Source organism: Periplaneta americana, chromosome 8, assembly GCF_040183065.1.
Source record: "Periplaneta americana isolate PAMFEO1 chromosome 8, P.americana_PAMFEO1_priV1, whole genome shotgun sequence".
In the NCBI taxonomy this organism is placed as follows: domain Eukaryota; kingdom Metazoa; phylum Arthropoda; class Insecta; order Blattodea; family Blattidae; genus Periplaneta; species Periplaneta americana.
Window position 1 is genome coordinate 183,460,658 of NC_091124.1, and position 19,231 is coordinate 183,479,888.

General features: G+C 35.0%; 1 protein-coding gene across 1 annotated transcript in view; it reads right to left on the bottom strand.

The window, feature by feature from the left end:
• Positions 1–241: 241 nt before the first annotated feature.
• The window catches only part of hdly (hadley), a 131,905-nt gene continuing 112,915 nt past the window's right edge, over positions 242–19,231 (bottom strand). The window contains exon 2 of the mRNA XM_069834132.1: positions 242–1,107. Within this exon, the coding sequence (XP_069690233.1) occupies positions 626–1,105 (480 nt within the window). The 5' untranslated portion in view covers positions 1,106–1,107 and the 3' untranslated portion in view covers positions 242–625. The remainder of the gene's footprint in view (positions 1,108–19,231) is intronic.

Here is a 19,231-nt window from a genome sequence, read left to right on the forward strand (position 1 = left end):
TTAGCCGTTCAAAAATTGTCTTACATGTGTAAAATCATTACCAACTGCTGTTGAGTAGTTAAAATAGTCCTAACAGACGTTATAGTTCAGTGTTGGTTATCTTAAACAAAATTATGATGAACAACTGGAAAATACATTAACAAAGCGTTAAAAATAAACAGACTGTTAATTTAACATTCGTTAAGCAAAATTAAACATTACTTGGACAAACTGGCCATATTTGTACCATATATTTAACTGACGATGAAATTATGAGTTCTATGTAAGTATGAACTTCAATTTATTTCGTTAACAAAACATGGAATTATTATATAGAACTTACATGAAAATACGAGAATGTAAAACTTACATTACACGGTTATGAAGACATTAGACAAGCATTATAATAATATATTATGAAATTTTCTTCATTCATATATCGGACAACCACAAACGGCTCACTGGTTCAATTCTTGCTTAATCAGATTAAACAAAGCGATCTGTGCTATCACAGGTCATCCCCTTTTAAAGCCAAAGTCTGAAGCATTTTTAATTACTTCCATCACGTCTTTGCAGCAGTCATTAGCCAAAGTCACTAGTTCTGTAGACAAATGAGCTAAGTTGGTAACGATTGTGTCCACAAACATCAGTTCTGTTGGAGAGCACTGGAATAGTAATCGCCTGCCGCTTTAAGTGCTGCATTTGCCATCTTATCGGTGCAAGGGTTCGAGTCCCAGAAAGGTCCCGGGCAGCCGAGTACTTCGAAGCAGGGATGGTTAACAGTGTCGGATCCGGGCGAGCAGCAGGAGACGATGGCCCACACACAGCGCGAGACGTCTAGTGACGTGGAAGGGGGCGCGTTGCTGGTGACCTCATTAGGTGGCTTGGTGGTCCAGGAGCGGGCTGGCTTGTCGTCGACGAACGTGATGGCGTCCTGGGCCCGGGGCTTCAGTTCGCTGATGACTGCGTTGTGCCTGGGGGCGTCATCCACCGATAACTGACGTGCCACAAGAGCGCTGCCGTTTTGTCGAGGGAGGGCGCCCCGCCAGAATCCGGCGATGGCGACCAGCGGCGTTGTCAGATGACAGGACCACAGCAGAGCCAGTAACAGGCGTTGCGGCAACATCGCTGCAACAGGGGGTCGCCATGACTTTTATTACAGCTCTTACCATGACTGCTATCATCGCCACATGTCAGCACAATCACCACCAAAATGTATTGCTATCCTTATCACCGTTATTGCCCTATTGATTTATCATAATCATAATCACCATCATTGCCACCATAATCATCATTACTGTCACTGCCACCATAATCATCATCACTATCATTGCCTCCATTATCATCATCATCATCACTATCACTGCCACAATCATCATCACTATCATTGCCACCATAATCATCACTGTCACTGCCACCATAATCATCATCACTATCATTGCCTCCATTATCATCATCATCATCACTATCACTGCCACAATCATCACTATGATTGCCACCATAATCATCATCACTGTCATTGCTACCATCATCATCATCACTGTCATTGCTACCATAATCATCATCACTGTCATTGCTACCATCATCATCACTGTCATTGCTACCATAATCATCATCACTGTCATTGCTACCATCATCATCATCACTGTCATTGCTACCATCATCATCACTGTCATTGCCACCATAATCATCATCACTGTCATTGCTACCATAATCATCATCACTGTCATTGCTACCATCATCATCATCACTGTCATTGCTACTATCATCATCACTGTCATTGCCACCATAATCATCATCACTGTCATTGCTACCATCATCATCATCACTGTCATTGCTACCATAATCATCATCATCACTGTCATTGCTACCATCATCATCATCACTGTCATTGCTACCATCATCATCACTGTCATTGCCACCATAATCATCATCACTGTCATTGCTACCATCATCATCATCACTGTCATTGCTACCATAATCATCATCACTGTCATTGCTACCATCATCATCATCACTGTCATTGCTACCATAATCATCATCATCACTGTCATTGCTACCATCATCATCATCACTGTCGTTGCTACCATCATCATCACTGTCATTGCCACCATAATCATCATCACTGTCATTGCTACCATCATCATCATCACTGTCATTGCCACCATAATCATCATCACTGTCATTGCTACAATCATCATCATCACTGTCATTGCTACCATCATCATCACTGTCATTGCCACCATAATCATCATCACTGTCATTGCTACCATCATCATCATCACTGTCATTGCCACCATAATCATCATCACTGTCATTGCTACCATCATCATCATCATTATCATTGCCACCATAATCATCATTATCATTGCCACCATAATCATCATCACTGTCATTGCTACCATCATCATAATCATTATCATTGCCACCATAATAATCATCACTGTCATTGCTACCATCATCATCATCACTGTCATTGCTACCATAATCATCATCATCACTGTCATTGCCACCATAATCATCACTATCATTGCTATCATAATCATCATCACTATCACTGCTACCATAATCATTGCAAATAGTGCTAGTCTTATTTCGGTGTATACTAAATGACTTCAAGTATTATGTCTTCCGAATAATAAATCTGAGTAATTGGATTAGGTTAGATCAGATTTATTGATTTTGTCAAAAACATCCGAAGATGCTGTAACATAGTCAAGTAGACTACTAATTACAATAACAATAAAAACCATTGAAAATACACTAACATTGTAAACAAACAGCACTATTAAAATATTTCTCAATATCGTAAAAAGGGTTAACAACACGCCATTCATATACGGAAGCTTTGAATATATTAAAATTAACAATGTGAGCCTCATGAGTTAACTTGGACAATGTAATTTCCCTTGGTGTATAAAAATTCATAGCCATTTCACGTAGGCCTACAGGTAAACAATGGTTAAATTCTTCTTTGATAACTAAGTAGCTCAAATCTGAGTTGGTAAACATTAAAATACAACAAGATTATTTATTATCGTAAGAATAGTCTCTGCAATAAATAAAGTTCTATAATGGACATCATATTCTGACCCGGTTAAGATGCGCAAAAACCTGTTTTAGTAAAGCAAGAATCTTAATAACACTGCATATATATATATATATATATATATATATATATATATATATATATATGCATAACGTTTTTATCCTCTTTCAAGTGAACTTGGAATCAAGTGTTACACCGAGAAGTTTAATATTAAATACAATCTTATTATAAAGTTGACTGTTTAAAGTAAAAATAATTTCCTATGTTTTATTTGAATATAAACAAAAACCATTGTTCTTGAACCAATCAGTGGATATTAATGGACTGAGCTATAAGTAAACTTGATTCTTTTACAACAGAATTGGATAAATAAAGAGCGTCATTATCGGCAAAAAGAATTAAATTGCAATTCATATTAGAAGAGCTACCGGTGTAGCTCAGACGGTTGCGCGTTCGCCTGCTGATCTGGAGTTGCGCTCGGGTTCGATTCCGGCTTGGGCTGATTATTTGTTTGGATTATTCTTTAGGTTTCTCTCAACCCTAAGACGAATGTCAGGTAATCTATGGCGAATCCTCTGCCTCATCTCGTCAAATACCGTCACGCTATCATCAATTCCATCGACCCTAAATAACCGAGCAGTGGATACAACGTCGTTAAATAACTACGTAAAATATAGGCCTATTAGAAGATAATTTATTCATTGATCATAATTGAAATAGAACAGGGCCAAGGGCAGATCATTGGGGAACACCGTGGTCGACAAGACAAAGGTATGAGCTATTGTAAAACGCGTAAGGTATATGAGTATAGTGAAAAGTGCCAACTCCGTGACACTGATTTCTGTAAGATGAAGCCAGACTGACTATCCAGTCTAGTGGTCGTCAATGTTGTTGGATGATCTGCACATAAAACAATTTAAGATGAGACGGAGTGATCTTCATTTTACTCCGAGCGATAGAGATGCTTTACAGGGAGAGCATAGACATAAAAACGAGATTTGATACAATGTTTAAAGCTTCTATAAACTTCACATGAACGAGAAGACTTAACGACCGCTGTGAAATAGACCGAGCCGCAACACCAAACTTTGTTTGAGTGTAATGGATGAGGTTTGTTCGTAGCATCGCACGGCCGTGAAGCAGTGTTGCCAGGTTGAGGGATTTATCCCTCGGCGTAGGGATTTTTTGGTCGAAAAGGGATTGAGGGATTTTTTGACAGAATAACACAAAATGTAGGGATTTTCACCTTTTCCAATTTTTCCATTTCTTAAATATTTTTCAAAATATTTTTATTTTTCATATATGAAATGAGTTTCTTAATTTTTATTAATATCATGTGAAAGTGATTTAACACTGAAAACTCTATTATATGCTTAATATATGGTTTGTCAACAATGGGTTGTTATAACATATAATTTTAATTCAAAGAGTTGAGTGATTCAGACAGAAACGATCAATGAGATTTATGTTTTTCTTTTTTAATTTTACTGCTTGTTGGCTACCATTTACCATTGTCGTTTACGTCTTCCAGCTTTATATTCAAATCGATTCAGTACTTCAGTAGACAGTAGATTGTTGCGAACATGAGTACGTTAGGAATAGACTGTAGTTTCAGATCTTGTGTTAATTTTTATTTTATTGGGTTATTTTACGACGCTGTATCAACATCTAATTAAGGTGATAATGCCGGTGAAATGAGTCCGGGGTCCAGCACCGAAAGTTACCCAGCATTTGCTCGTATTGGGTTGAGGGAAAACCCCGGAAAAAACCTCAACCAGGTAACTTGCCCTGACCGGGATTCGAACCCGGGCCACCTGGTTTCGCGGGCAGACGCGCTGACCGTTACTCCACAGGTGTGGACATCTTGTGTTAACAGCCGGGAAAATGTACATATTGTACATTATGACCATAGTTTTAAGTTGATATTTTTTAAGTGTGTGTTTATTTTCTTACTTTAAATTACTGATATTTTTAAGCGTGTGTTTATTTTATTGGTATAATGAGTGATCCTCAAGAACGACCGTCCACGCCGAAAAAAAAAAACGTGAAATCGGATAAGAGTTATCTAAAAGTGAGAAATCTTGGCGGAAACAATCATTCGTTGAATCATGGTTGGAGAAACCTCACTCTGAAGGTTGGTTGGCTAAATCTAATGATCCCTATAAAGTAAAATGTTTGTGTTGCATAAAGGAACTATCCACCGGTAAGAGCGAATTAGAAATACACAGCTCCGCGCTCATTGTCTTGTTCTAATTTATTATTTTAATTCGATTTTAAAATTTGTATTTTGGAGTACCTCAAGAGAGATTTTTTTCTAAATTTTAGGGATTTTCTTTCGTAAAAATCTGGCAACACTGTCGTGAAGTCTTGTCTCAAGTTTATATTGCAGATAGGTTTTTATCCCGCGTGCTAGGGACGAACTACTAGTTGGAGCGCGAGTCCAACGCTAATATGAATGACAAATGACTTGTACAGCACTTGTGATAAAGTTCTTATACGCCAAGAACTGTTCAGACATATTCAACAGGCAGTTGTCTCGCTAGCACGAACGACAGACCGCTGTAATGCGCCACAAGTTGGTGCCAAAACAGGCCGGAATTATCACGCCATGCCATTAAATGTCACACAACAAAATAAAAGTTATTTTATTCTTCCAGACCCAGTTCAGTTGTTTTCATTGGACATGACTACGTAGTCAGAAATAAAACGAATCATAGTACACAATTGCATCTATATAATTTGAACTGGTAATGGAAATTACGGGAAAACGGCTGAACGGATTTTAATAAATGATCCCTCATTTTGAAGCTTGGAACTCAAAGCTTTTCAGAAAAATAGTAGTTTTCACTGAAATATCAATTTTTCAACATAATTTTCCTATTTTCCAAAATCCATCTGTCAGATTTGAGAACTAGCTAATTGCATTTCAGAATAAAAGAAAACACACACTACAGTAAACAATATTACACGAAGGCCATGATCTGCAAGAATTCTGACATATTTAGAGCTCAAATTAAATTGGTTATTAAAAACTTATCTTACTAAAAATAATTTACAGATTCGATTTTGTGGTGTGTAATTTTCTGGGTACAGCTGTGTATTGGATATTAAAAACTACAAAACTAGAGGTGGTTTGATGACATTATTACCATTAGACATGAAATATTATTGTAGTTAATGGCATGATGTGACTATTTTTCATTAATTATACATATTAATGCTATATTGATGATATGAATGTGAAACGTTTTGGGGTTATATAAATAGATGTAGAGAACAACTTAAATTAGATTTTGATTTCTATATTTTACTGAGTGGGGGCTATATAATATATATAGTATATGTTACTGAAAGCCATAAAACTTACGTATGATAATAATATTATTAAAAATCAAATATTTTTATAGTTATTAATCAAGTGGGGTTGGGTCTTTTTCATATATTTAATGGCGGTGTGGTGTAGATATTTATATGCGTGGTTATGTTCAGTATTGGCTCGAGAGAGAGAGCAAGCAAATAACTTTCAGAATGTCTGGTATTCTTCATTGAATATAAATCTGAAAAATGTTTATTTGAACGTCTAATGAACTTAGTTTGCACAAGCCACTAGTATACTGTACAATATGAATGTTGGTACGTTAAGTGCCTGTGTGCCCGCTAATAGCATGTAAAGGGAACAGGAAGATAGTATTCCCGCGATTTTCCCTGTACCTCCCTCATTCAGGGACGGGGTTTTTTAATTTCCAAAAATCTACGAAACGGACCCACCAGGTTTACTTAGCGTCCAAAATAATTATGCAAAATGGCTATTTGATCGTCTTCACAAATTCAGTGTTAACGGCCGTATAACAGTCCAAAGACAGATCTGAACTTCAAGAGTGATACCAACAAGGCACCACTTATGAGGCAACTAAGCCCAGGACTTCCAGGTTAAATTACCCAGCCCAAAACGCCCACAGGAAAATGTCTACATACAAAAATGTTCAGTGCAAAATGTCCAAAGAAAAATGTTTCTGGACAAACATGTTCAGCCAGGAATATGTCCACTGCAGAATGTCCATGAACCAGAGGTCTGCATCGGACGTTTTCGCTCGAGCGCCAAGTAGTTCATAGCGTAATCCGATACGTAGCGCACATGCATGATGGGTAAAATTGTCACGAGCGATAAATCCTCGAACGGTATAAGCCGAGCGTTAGACATTCGTTCTTGTTACAGTGATGAACTGTGTAGTAACATCATAGATGTTTATCACTTCAAAACTTTGCAGTGTTTAACTAACCTCTCCATAGTACAATTACAAAACTTGCTTTAAAATGTAATATAAATGTTGTAGGTAAATGTTTTTTTTTTTTTTTCCGCTCAGGAGTTATTTTGTTTTTGCCACATCTGATAGATGTTACCGGATGTAAATGTAATTATTATAAACGGAGAACACAATGACGATAATGCAAGAACTTAATCAAGTTTTCTAGTAATAATATTAATAATAATAATAATAATAATAATAATAATAATAATAATAATAATAATAATTTCTAATAATTAGTGTATCAATCTTTGCGTCTGTAACAGTTGTGCAGCATGATTATTCGTTTTATTATATTTTGTGTGACGTTATCTCTGTACTAATATTGTTATTAATCTACTGCTATATCAATAATATTTTGTAAAACGTTTCTACATTGTCGCAGTATATAGGCGGAACACTATGTATGGATTATATATGTGGTAAATCAAATATTGAATAATTATTAATTAGCAATAATAACTGTATATCGAAGTTTTTCATACTATTTTATTTATAACTTCATGTTACTGTTTTGGTACGTTCCATTAAACGTTTGTCATAAACGCAGAAAATAAAGCCTTATTTTTACCGTGTGAGCAAAACATATGTGCATCTTATCTGTCGCCTTCCATACAAGATAAGACATGTCGGTGAGATGACCTTGTACTGTGCTTCTATTTATATCGAGCGCATCACGACTGATCTTATCTCACTCGAGGGTGCGACACTCGACGGAGTTCAAGCGAGCGATTTAACTCCAATGCAGCACTCTGCCATGAACAAAAAATGTCCAATTTTTTTTCAAAGGATTGCACTGCATTATAGACGTTGCTAAACAATGTAGGAGTACTAAGTTTTCTGTTACAAACTTTAAACAAATAATATCTCAAATTATTCGTTCCAAAATAAAAAAGAAAAATAAAAAGCTGGATACATGTTCCACTACCAATCGAGAAGTGTACTGTAGATGGCAATAAATTGCACTGGAGATGTTTAATGAAACTTGTAATACAAGATGTATTAGCGATTCGGATCTGGATAACATAACACTGATAAAAGATGAACGAAGACAACATCTGCACGAGGAAGATCCTACTGCATTTGAAGTTCTACGGGTAAATGCAACGCTAAGGGAAAGAGCTGGCAGGAAGGCCACATGAAGGACCATTCAAAATTGTAAGAGAGGGCATTGAACAAATTGTAGATGAAGAAATTTTGGCAAGGCTTCCTCAAAGAAACAGTCTTAAGAAATGTAAATAATGAACAAAGTAGAACTCGATGTGTTGTATGACATCGATGAAGACGTACTCGAACTGGCTGACTACATTCAAATTACATATGTGAGGGACAGACGTGCTCAAGGACACAGAACAGCTGTTCCTCCGAGGTAGTCACCCACAATTTGGAACATGTATTTACCAAGGAAGCAATAACGCTGTAGAAGCGTCCCACAGTAAATTTCAAAAGTTGGTAGCGATCACCACGTCAGAATCTGGAGGTTTTTTATTTTATTTTAGTAGGTTATTTTACGACGCTTTATCAACATCTTAGGTTATTTAGTGTCTGAACGAGATGAAGGTGATAATGCCGGTGAAATGAGTCCGAAGTCCAACACCGAAAGTTACCCAGCATTTGCTCACATTGGGTTGAGGGAAAACCCCGGAAAAAACCTCAACCAGGTAACTTGCCCCGACCGGGAATCGAACCCGGGCCACCTGGTTTCGCGGCTAGACGTGCTAACCGTCCACAGATATCTGGACGCGAGCAAGAATCTTTGGATAGAAGTACGTGTGTACTCACGAATTTGACATTTTTAAGGAACTAGAGAAATCCGATGGGATTTGTAGATTTTATTCATGATTATATAGCTTAAATTCTCGCAAAATCCTAATTTTTAGCGAAATTTTGTATGAGAGGAAAATCGAAACGAGTGATAAAATGCGGACTCTTTGTCAATGTTATACCCATTCAGAAGGAATTATCACATACGGTTGGAATTTGTAGGTATTATTATTCTATATATAAAAAACGCATTTTAGATAGAGAAACGACGATTTTTCCACTTTAACGATTTACACCAACAAACACACCTCTTTCTGGACGCGAACATCAGACTTTGGATAGAAATACTTGTGCACACACGAATTTAACATTTTTTAAGAAACTAGAGAAATCCGATGGGATTTGAGGATTTTTTCTTGATTATATAGCTTAAAACTCGCACAGGTGTGGACAATCTGGAGGTTTCTGCAGCACATGAGAGGAGAATAAATCGGTAACTAAATTGTAGCAGGCCACACATACACTGGGCCTCTTACAAACAGTACATATATTACCTATCAAGGGAGAATAGGGAACACAGGAAGGAGGTACAATGAGTATTTATAAAGACGACAACGTTAATCGCTATATCATGCAACTTGTAATTCCTATACAGGCACAGGACGCAGAGGTTGAGTAAATATGAAAAAATATATTGGATCTTTCTTACATAACAAAATTAGTGGACATTGAATAAATTGGACACTTTTTCCTGTGGACATATATTTTATTGGGTTATTTTACGACGCTGTATCAACATCTCATGTTATTTACCGTCTGAATGATATGAAGGTGATAATGCCGGTGAAATGAGTCCGGGGTCCAGCACTGATAGTTCCCCAGCATTTGCTCATATATTGGGTTGAGGAAAAACCCCGGAAAAAACCTCAACCAGATAACTTGCCCCGACCGGGATTCGAACTATGGACATATAATTGCCTGGACATTACTATAGTGTGGACATTTTCATATGTAGACATTTTTGCATTGGACATATTAACCTCCAACCAAGCCAGGAGATAATGGGGTAGGATAGCTAGTGCCTTTCACCTTCCATTGCATACATCGGAAACTAGCTACATGTTGCACTAATCAGACTTCAGATGCCTACAAACAATTGTTCTTCCCCTGCCACACATCGTCAAGTGAGATCTACCGCCTGATAATTAGGGCTAGGATTTTGATGAAATTGCATCTTTTTTCTAGTAAGCCAGAAACATAGCTGCTTTAGTATTTATGTGTTATGTGATAGACTGAGTGTTTTAAGACATATTTGTTAGGGCATTTTTTTTGCATTTTTTGCCTGTTTCAGTTGTTAAGAGTATTTTTTGTTTTATTCCGTCATTTTGTAGGCATACTCATTTAATTTTGGCCATAAATCCCCATTATTAATGTAAAATAATGTTTATTTTCTTTGATAATTTCTCTACATATTTTGTCCATGAATACTCATTATTTTGTAGAATATTTTAATCGTTTTTCTACACAAATTTTGCCATTTTAACGTAATACACCCCATGTAATGGATCAGTCCAACCATCCCTTCAATATAGACTCCTCTATACCTGCTAGTTCCGGATAAGAGTGGCCTTGTGGTGGATTACATGAAAACTGCATCAGGTAAAATAATTAATTAAAGTGTAGTACTTAGAAAAAATTATGTAAAATTAAAAAAACTTAAATGTTGGTACTAGAATTTAATTTAATTTAATTACTAGTCTAAATATTAAGTAATAGAAAACCTCTTTTTTCTACTAAGCCAATTATGTAAGATCAATTTTTAGGGTATTTTTAAGGGAATTTTTTAAAGATTTTTAGGTCATAAATGCATTATTTTTAAGACATTTTTTTTTCACGATTTATAGGTCATCAAAATCCTAGCCCTACTGATAATAGATGTAGCCTACATATCAGCCTGAACCTCAATCAGAGGCATTCAAAATTAAACAATGAAAATATTAGACCTTGCATATTGAAAGATCGTAACTCAAGCGGCAAGTGAATTTGTCTGCTGATCTGGGTGTGGGGTTGTATCCCACCTTGTTCGGTTTTTTCGAGTTTTTTTTCCAACCGTAAAGCGAACGTAAGGTAATCTATAGGGAGTCCTCGGCCTCATCTTACTACCACCAATTCAATCGACACTAAATTGCCTAGTTGTTGACATAATGTCCTTAAATAACAGACAAAAATTTGATCGGCACAATGCACAAGCTAACTTTACTCCTGGTAAAACATGGTAGGTAGGCCTACACAGTTCATTAGAGACTGAAGGAAAAACTCTGTCTTCATTGGGGCTTAGTTCGGCCTTTCTACCAAGCCAACTTGTCTTATACCAGGTAAGAGTTTGTGTAAATAGGGGAATAAGACTAGAATTTAACTTCACGTTTTCCATATTCTATCCGATTTTACTTAGAATAACAACAGAATCAACATGACACTAATACATTACCGTCACATCCCATGTAAAATATCTTCACAACGGTTAAAAACTTCCAAGTTAAAACGTATTAAATATGTATAACATAACATTGCAGAGAATACTGCATTTAATATCTAAGAGAACGTGCCATATTTGGAATACTGGTCCCTTCGGTGAGAAAACTGACTGAACAACACATTGAGTAAGCACTTAGTCAACTAATCATCCTGTGGACTGACGGACTGACTGGATGATTAGTTGACTGGCTGAATGAATAGATAATTATTTCACTGGTTCACTAGCTACATCATTAATTGATTAGTTTACTGACGGAATGCCCAGTTACCTAGCTGACAATGGATGACTAGTTAACTGGCTGACTGAATGGATGTCTGACTAAATGATTGACTCGTCAAATGACTGAATGATTAGTTGAATGGCTGACTGGCTGATTCACTGGATGATTAACTCGCTCTCTGATTGACTGGATGATGGTCTGGTTGATTGACTGGTTGACTGATTGTATGATTAGTTGACTGATTGTATGATTAGTTGAATGACGACTGAATGATTAGGTGAATGATTGACTGGTTGACTGACTTGATGATTAGTTGAATGATTGACTGAATGATTAGGTGAATGATTGACTGGTTGACTGACTTGATGATTAGTTGAATGATTGACTGAATGATTAGGTGAATGATTGACTGGTTGACTGACTGGATTAGTTGAATGACTGAATGATTGACTGGATGATTAATCGACTAGTTGACTGACTGGATGATAAGTTCAATGAATGACTAGATGATTAGTTGAATGATTGCCTGGTTGACTGACTGAATGATTAGTTGAATGATTGACTGAATGATTAGTTGAACGATTGACTGAATGATGAGTTTAATGATTGCCTGTTTGACTGACTGGAAGGTTAGTTCAATGACTGACTGGATAATTAGTTCAATGACTGAATAGATGATTAGTTGAATGATTCCCTGGTTGACTGACAGGATTAGTTGAATGATTGACTGCATTACTGGTTGTACGATTGAATGGATGATTAATAGACTAGTTGAATGAATGACTAGATGATTAGTTGAATGAATGACTAGATGATTAGTTGAATGATTTACTGAATGATTAGTTGAATGATTGCCTGGTTGACTGACTGGATGATTAGTTGAATGACTGACTAGATGATTATTTGAATGATACCCTGGTTGACTGGCTGGATGATTAGTTGAATGACTGATTGCGTGATTAATTGAATGATTGCATGATTAGTTGAATGACTGGATGATTAATTCGCTGGCTGATTGACTGGATGGTTTAACTGACTGGCTAACTAACTAGATAATTGGTTGACTGTTTAGTTAACTGACTGGAATAATTAGTTTACTGGCTAAAAGACTGGATAATTAGTTGAATGGTTAATAGAATAAATGATTAGAAATCTGCCTGACTGACAGGTATAATTAGTTGGCTGGTCGACTGATTAGATGATTAATTTGACTGGCTGACTAACGGGGTGATTAGCTGATTGGCTGATTTTATGACAATTTCACTGGCTGACATAGTAGATGAAAAGTTGACTAGTTAATTGAATGGATTATTAGTTAACTGGCTGCAAGAATGAACGATTAGTTATCTGGAAGAATGAATGATAATTAATTAGTTGACTGGCCGACTAGTTCAATTGCTAATTGATTGGATGAGTAGTTGGCAAGTGACTAATTGTAAAATTAGTTCACTCGCTGATTGATTGATTGATTGATTTATTGATAATTAGTTAACTATGTAACAGACTAGGTTATTAGTTGATTGAGTTACTGGATGATTATATTACTGAATAAGTGAAAGAATGATCAGTTGATTAGCTGACTGGCAGGATAATTAGTTGACAGTTAAATCACTGGGTGATTAGTTGACTGGGTAATTGCGAGTGTATTAAGTTGAATGGCTGGCCGACTGGATAATTATTTGACTGGATGACTCACAGAATAATAACTAACTGGCTGTTATGATAATTAGTTGACCTGCTCATTGACTGAACGATTAGTTAACTAATTAACTGACTGGATAACTAACAGAACAATCAGTTGACTAACTTGCTGAATGATCAGTTTACTGGTTGACTGACTAGATGATCATTTAATTGATTAAGTGGGTGATTTAGATGACTGAGTAACTGACAGAACGATGAAGTGACTTGCTGGCTGACTGAATGATTGTTTGGCTGGGTGATTTTTTACTGGCTGATTGATTAGTTTACTGGATAATTGACTGGGTAATAGGTTGGATGATTAATTGACTGGCTGGGTAACAGACTGAACGACCTGGCTGAATGACTAAATAATTAACGGATTTATTAACTGACTGACTGTCTCTCTGGTTTGTCTATTGGCTGTTAAATGAATGAGTGGCAAGCTAACTAAAAGTTTGAAAAGTTAGCTAATCGATTGACTGGTTGATTCATTCATTCATTCATTCATTGACTGACTGTTAGATCCATTGTTTGACAGTTGGAAGTAAACTCAAGGTTGAGTTGAGGTATCGAGCAAAGAGAAGTTTAAAACTCAAAACTTTTTAGGTTCCAAGCGAAGTGCGAACGTTGTGTTTTCCGGTACTTTAATGCAATGTTTGCAATTCCCTGATGCGAACCTGTGAATTCATTTAAACATTTCCACTGCACATGAACGAAGGCGGAAAAAGAGACGAGATAATTCTGCTGGAACTGGGGCAACACATGGGTAAATAATGGACATATAAACTGCAGGAAAGAGGGTTAATGAAAAAGGGTTCGGATTATGGAGTGTTGTGTGCGGAGCGGGGAGACGAGAACGGGGCCACGGGAAGAGAAACAAGAAGATTGTAAAGTATAATAATGGCGGCCACGGGACGGACCCGGTATTAATATTGTTTTTCTACTTCCATCTCCGCTTTTTTGTGGAAGGCGGTAAGACAGGGGGTTGCTATACATAACCACTATTTGCTGCTGTTGTGTTTGCTTCTTCCTCCTTCCTTTCTTTTAGTTCCCGCGCCCCGTTCTCTCTTCTTCCACTCTCCACTGTACACTAAGGAAACAGCAAGGAAAAACGTCCCCGTAAATTTTGACAGTGTTAGCCAGACCTTTAGGCTGGCCCGATATCTTGCGGGTAATGGTTCAAGCAGAAAGAAAGGAGACGAGGAGAGTGCGAAATAACTGCACGGCCCGGACCGTAAACCACAAGAAAAGTGGAGCATTGTTCATCACATGTATTGAACCGGCCGCCACTCATAACGCCACGACGCAGGAAGCACGCAGTGGTCTGCACACGAAACACATTTTTACTGCCTTTGGAAATGTGCTGCTATTACTGATAGCCTGTATGAGAATTTTAAATACATATTGATTCACTTATTCACTTTCCTTTTTATTTACTTATTCATATATGCATTTACATGAATTTACTAACAGAATTTTTCATTCTACGTCATTTGTGTGTAGAATACATACATACATACATACATACATACATACATACATACATACATACATACATACATACATACATACACTGAAAGGATAATCCAAATTGAATACCGTTTTAGACGTAGTATAATTAATGTACTTACGTCTCTTCGTGTTTAAAAATTTGATTGTGTAACATATTGCATTAATATTAAGTAATATTATTTTGATGAAAAGATAAATTGTGATAATCCATAAGGAATCATGGGTTACACGTAGTATAATTAATGTACTTACGTCTCTTCGTGTTTAAAAATTTGATTGTGTAACATATTGCATTAATATTAAGTAATATTATTTTGATGAAAAGATAAATTGTGATAATCCATAAGGAATCATGGGTTACACGTAGTATAATTAATGTACTTACGTCTCTTCGTGTTTAAAAATTTGATTGTGTAACATATTGCATTAATATTAAGTAATATTATTTTGATGAAAAGATAAATTGTGATAATCCATAAGGAATCATGGGTTACACGTAGTATAATTAATGCACTTACTTCTCTTCGTGTTTAAAAATTTGATTGTGTAACATATTGCATTAATATTAAGTAATATTATTTTGATGAAAAGATAAATTGTGATAATCCATAAGGAATCATGGGTTACACGTAGTATAATTAATGTACTTACGTCTCTTCGTGTTTAAAAATTTGATTGTGTAACATATTGCATTAATATTAAGTAATATTATTTTGATGAAAAGATAAATTGTGATAATCCATAAGGAATCATGGGTTACACGTAGTATAATTAATGCACTTACTTCTCTTCGTGTTTAAAAATTTGATTGTGTAACATATTGCATTAATATTAAGTAATATTATTTTGATGAAAAGATAAATTGTGATAATCCATAAGGAATCATGGGTTACACGTAGTATAATTAATGTACTTACGTCTCTTCGTGTTTAAAAATTTGATTGTGTAACATATTGCATTAATATTAAGTAATATTATTTTGATGAAAAGATAAATTGTGATAATCCATAAGGAATCATGGGTTACACGTAGTATAATTAATGCACTTACGTCTCTTCGTGTTTAAAAATTTGATTGTGTAACATATTGCATTAATATTAAGTAATATTATTTTGATAAAAGGATAAATTGTGATAATCCATAAGGAATCATGGGTTACACGTAGTATAATTAATGTACTTACGTCTCTTCGTGTTTAAAAATTTGATTGTGTAACATATTGCATTAATATTAAGTAATATTATTTTGATGAAAAGATAAATTGTGATAATCCATAAGGAATCATGGGTTACACGTAGTATAATTAATGTACTTACGTCTCTTCGTGTTTAAAAATTTGATTGTGTAACATATTGCATTAATATTAAGTAATATTATTTTGATGAAAAGATAAATTGTGATAATCCATAAGGAATCATGGGTTACACGTAGTATAATTAATGCACTTACGTCTCTTCGTGTTTAAAAATTTGATTGTGTAACATATTGTATTAATATTAAGTAATATGGTTTTGATGAAAGGATAAATTGTGATAATCCATAAGGAATCATGGGTTACACGTAGTATAATTAATGCACTTACGTCTCTTCGTGTTTAAAAATTTGATTGTGTAACATATTGCATTAATATTAAGTAATATGGTTTTGATGAAAGGATAAATTGTGATAATCCATAAGGAATCATGGGTTACACGTAGTATAATTAATGTACTTACGTCTCTTCGTGTTTAAAAATTTGATTGTGTAACATATTGCATTAATATTAAGTAATATTATTTTGATGAAAAGATAAATTGTGATAATCCATAAGGAATCATGGGTTACACGTAGTATAATTAATGTACTTACGTCTCTTCGTGTTTAAAAATTTGATTGTGTAACATATTGTATTAATATTAAGTAATATGGATTTGATGAAAGGATACATTTTGATAATCCATAAGGAATCATGGGTTACACGTAGTATAATTAATGTACTTACATCTCTTCGTGTTTAAAAATTTGATTGTGTAACATATTGCATTAATATTAAGTAATATTATTTTGATAAAAGGATAAATTGTGATAATCCATAAGGAATCATGGGTTACACGTAGTATAATTAAGGTACTTACGTCTCTTCGTGTTTAAAAATTTGATTGTGTAACATATTGCATTAATATTAAGTAATATTATTTTGATGAAAAGATAAATTGTGATAATCCATAAGGAATCATGGGTTACACGTAGTATAATTAATGCACTTACTTCTCTTCGTGTTTAAAAATTTGATTGTGTAACATATTGCATTAATATTAAGTAATATTATTTTGATGAAAAGATAAATTGTGATAATCCATAAGGAATCATGGGTTACACGTAGTATAATTAATGTACTTACGTCTCTTCGTGTTTAAAAATTTGATTGTGTAACATATTGCATTAATATTAAGTAATATTATTTTGATGAAAAGATAAATTGTGATAATCCATAAGGAATCATGGGTTACACGTAGTATAATTAATGCACTTACGTCTCTTCGTGTTTAAAAATTTGATTGTGTAACATATTGCATTAATATTAAGTAATATTATTTTGATAAAAGGATAAATTGTGATAATCCATAAGGAATCATGGGTTACACGTAGTATAATTAATGTACTTACGTCTCTTCGTGTTTAAAAATTTGATTGTGTAACATATTGCATTAATATTAAGTAATATTATTTTGATGAAAAGATAAATTGTGATAATCCATAAGGAATCATGGGTTACACGTAGTATAATTAAGGTACTTACGTCTCTTCGTGTTTAAAAATTTGATTGTGTAACATATTGCATTAATATTAAGTAATATGGTTTTGATGAAAGGATAAATTGTGATAATCCATAAGGAATCATGGGTTACACGTAGTATAATTAATGCACTTACGTCTCTTCGTGTTTAAAAATTTGATTGTGTAACATATTGCATTAATATTAAGTAATATGGTTTTGATGAAAGGATAAATTGTGATAATCCATAAGGAATCATGGGTTACACGTAGTATAATTAATGCACTTACGTCTCTTCGTGTTTAAAAATTTGATTGTGTAACATATTGCATTAATATTAAGTAATATGATTTTGATGAAAGGATAAATTGTGATAATCCATAAGGAATCATGGGTTACACGTAGTATAATTAATGCATTTACGTCTCTTCGTGTTTAAAAATTTGATTGTGTAACATATTGCATTAATATTAAGTAATATGGATTTGATGAAATGATACATTTTGATAATCCATAAGGAATCATGGGTTACACGTAGTATAATTAATGTACTTACGTCTCTTCGTGTTTAAAAATTTGATTGTGTAACATATTGCATTAATATTAAGTAATATGGTTTTGATGAATGGATACATTTTGATAATCCACAAGGAATAATGTTTTAGACGTAGTATAATTAATGCACTTACGTGTCTTCGTGTTCTACAAATATCATTGTGTAACACATTGAATTAATCTTAAGTAATATGGTTTGATGAAAGTACAAATTTTATTAATCAATATGGAATAATGTTTTAATATAATTAATGCCCTTACGTGCCTTCTTGTTTAAAAATATTGTATTATACAGGGTGTTTCAAAAATACGGGGCATAATTTCAGGGGTGTATTTCCCACATGTAGACAATCAAAATAGTTCATTACAACATGTGTCCGGAAATGATTCATTTCCGAGTTATGGCCTTCACAACATTGAAATTCACCGGAACGTTTTTCTTTCCGCAGGTCGTTGTCATTACAGAAGATGTTCAAAATTTCCACCTCCTGTTTGAATACAGACCTCACATCGATGTCTCATTGACCTGCGAACACGATCCCAAACTCCAGGAGTATTACGTATGACCTCAGAACATGCCACAATTCGATTCCGAAGGGATTCCAAATCAGGCACCGGAGACGAATAAACCAATGATTTTAAATGGCCCCACAAGTAGAAATCGAGAGGGTTCAGATCAGGTGAGCGTGGAGGCCAACCAATTGGCCCACCTCTACCTATCCATCGATCAGGAAACCTTCGATCCAAGTACCGGCGAGCCTTACGACTGAAGTGTGCAGGAGCGCCATCATGCAAGAAGTGAATGTGTTGACGATTGATCAGTGGAGTGTCTTCTAAAACATGAGGTATGGTGTTTTCCAGGAAGTTTGTG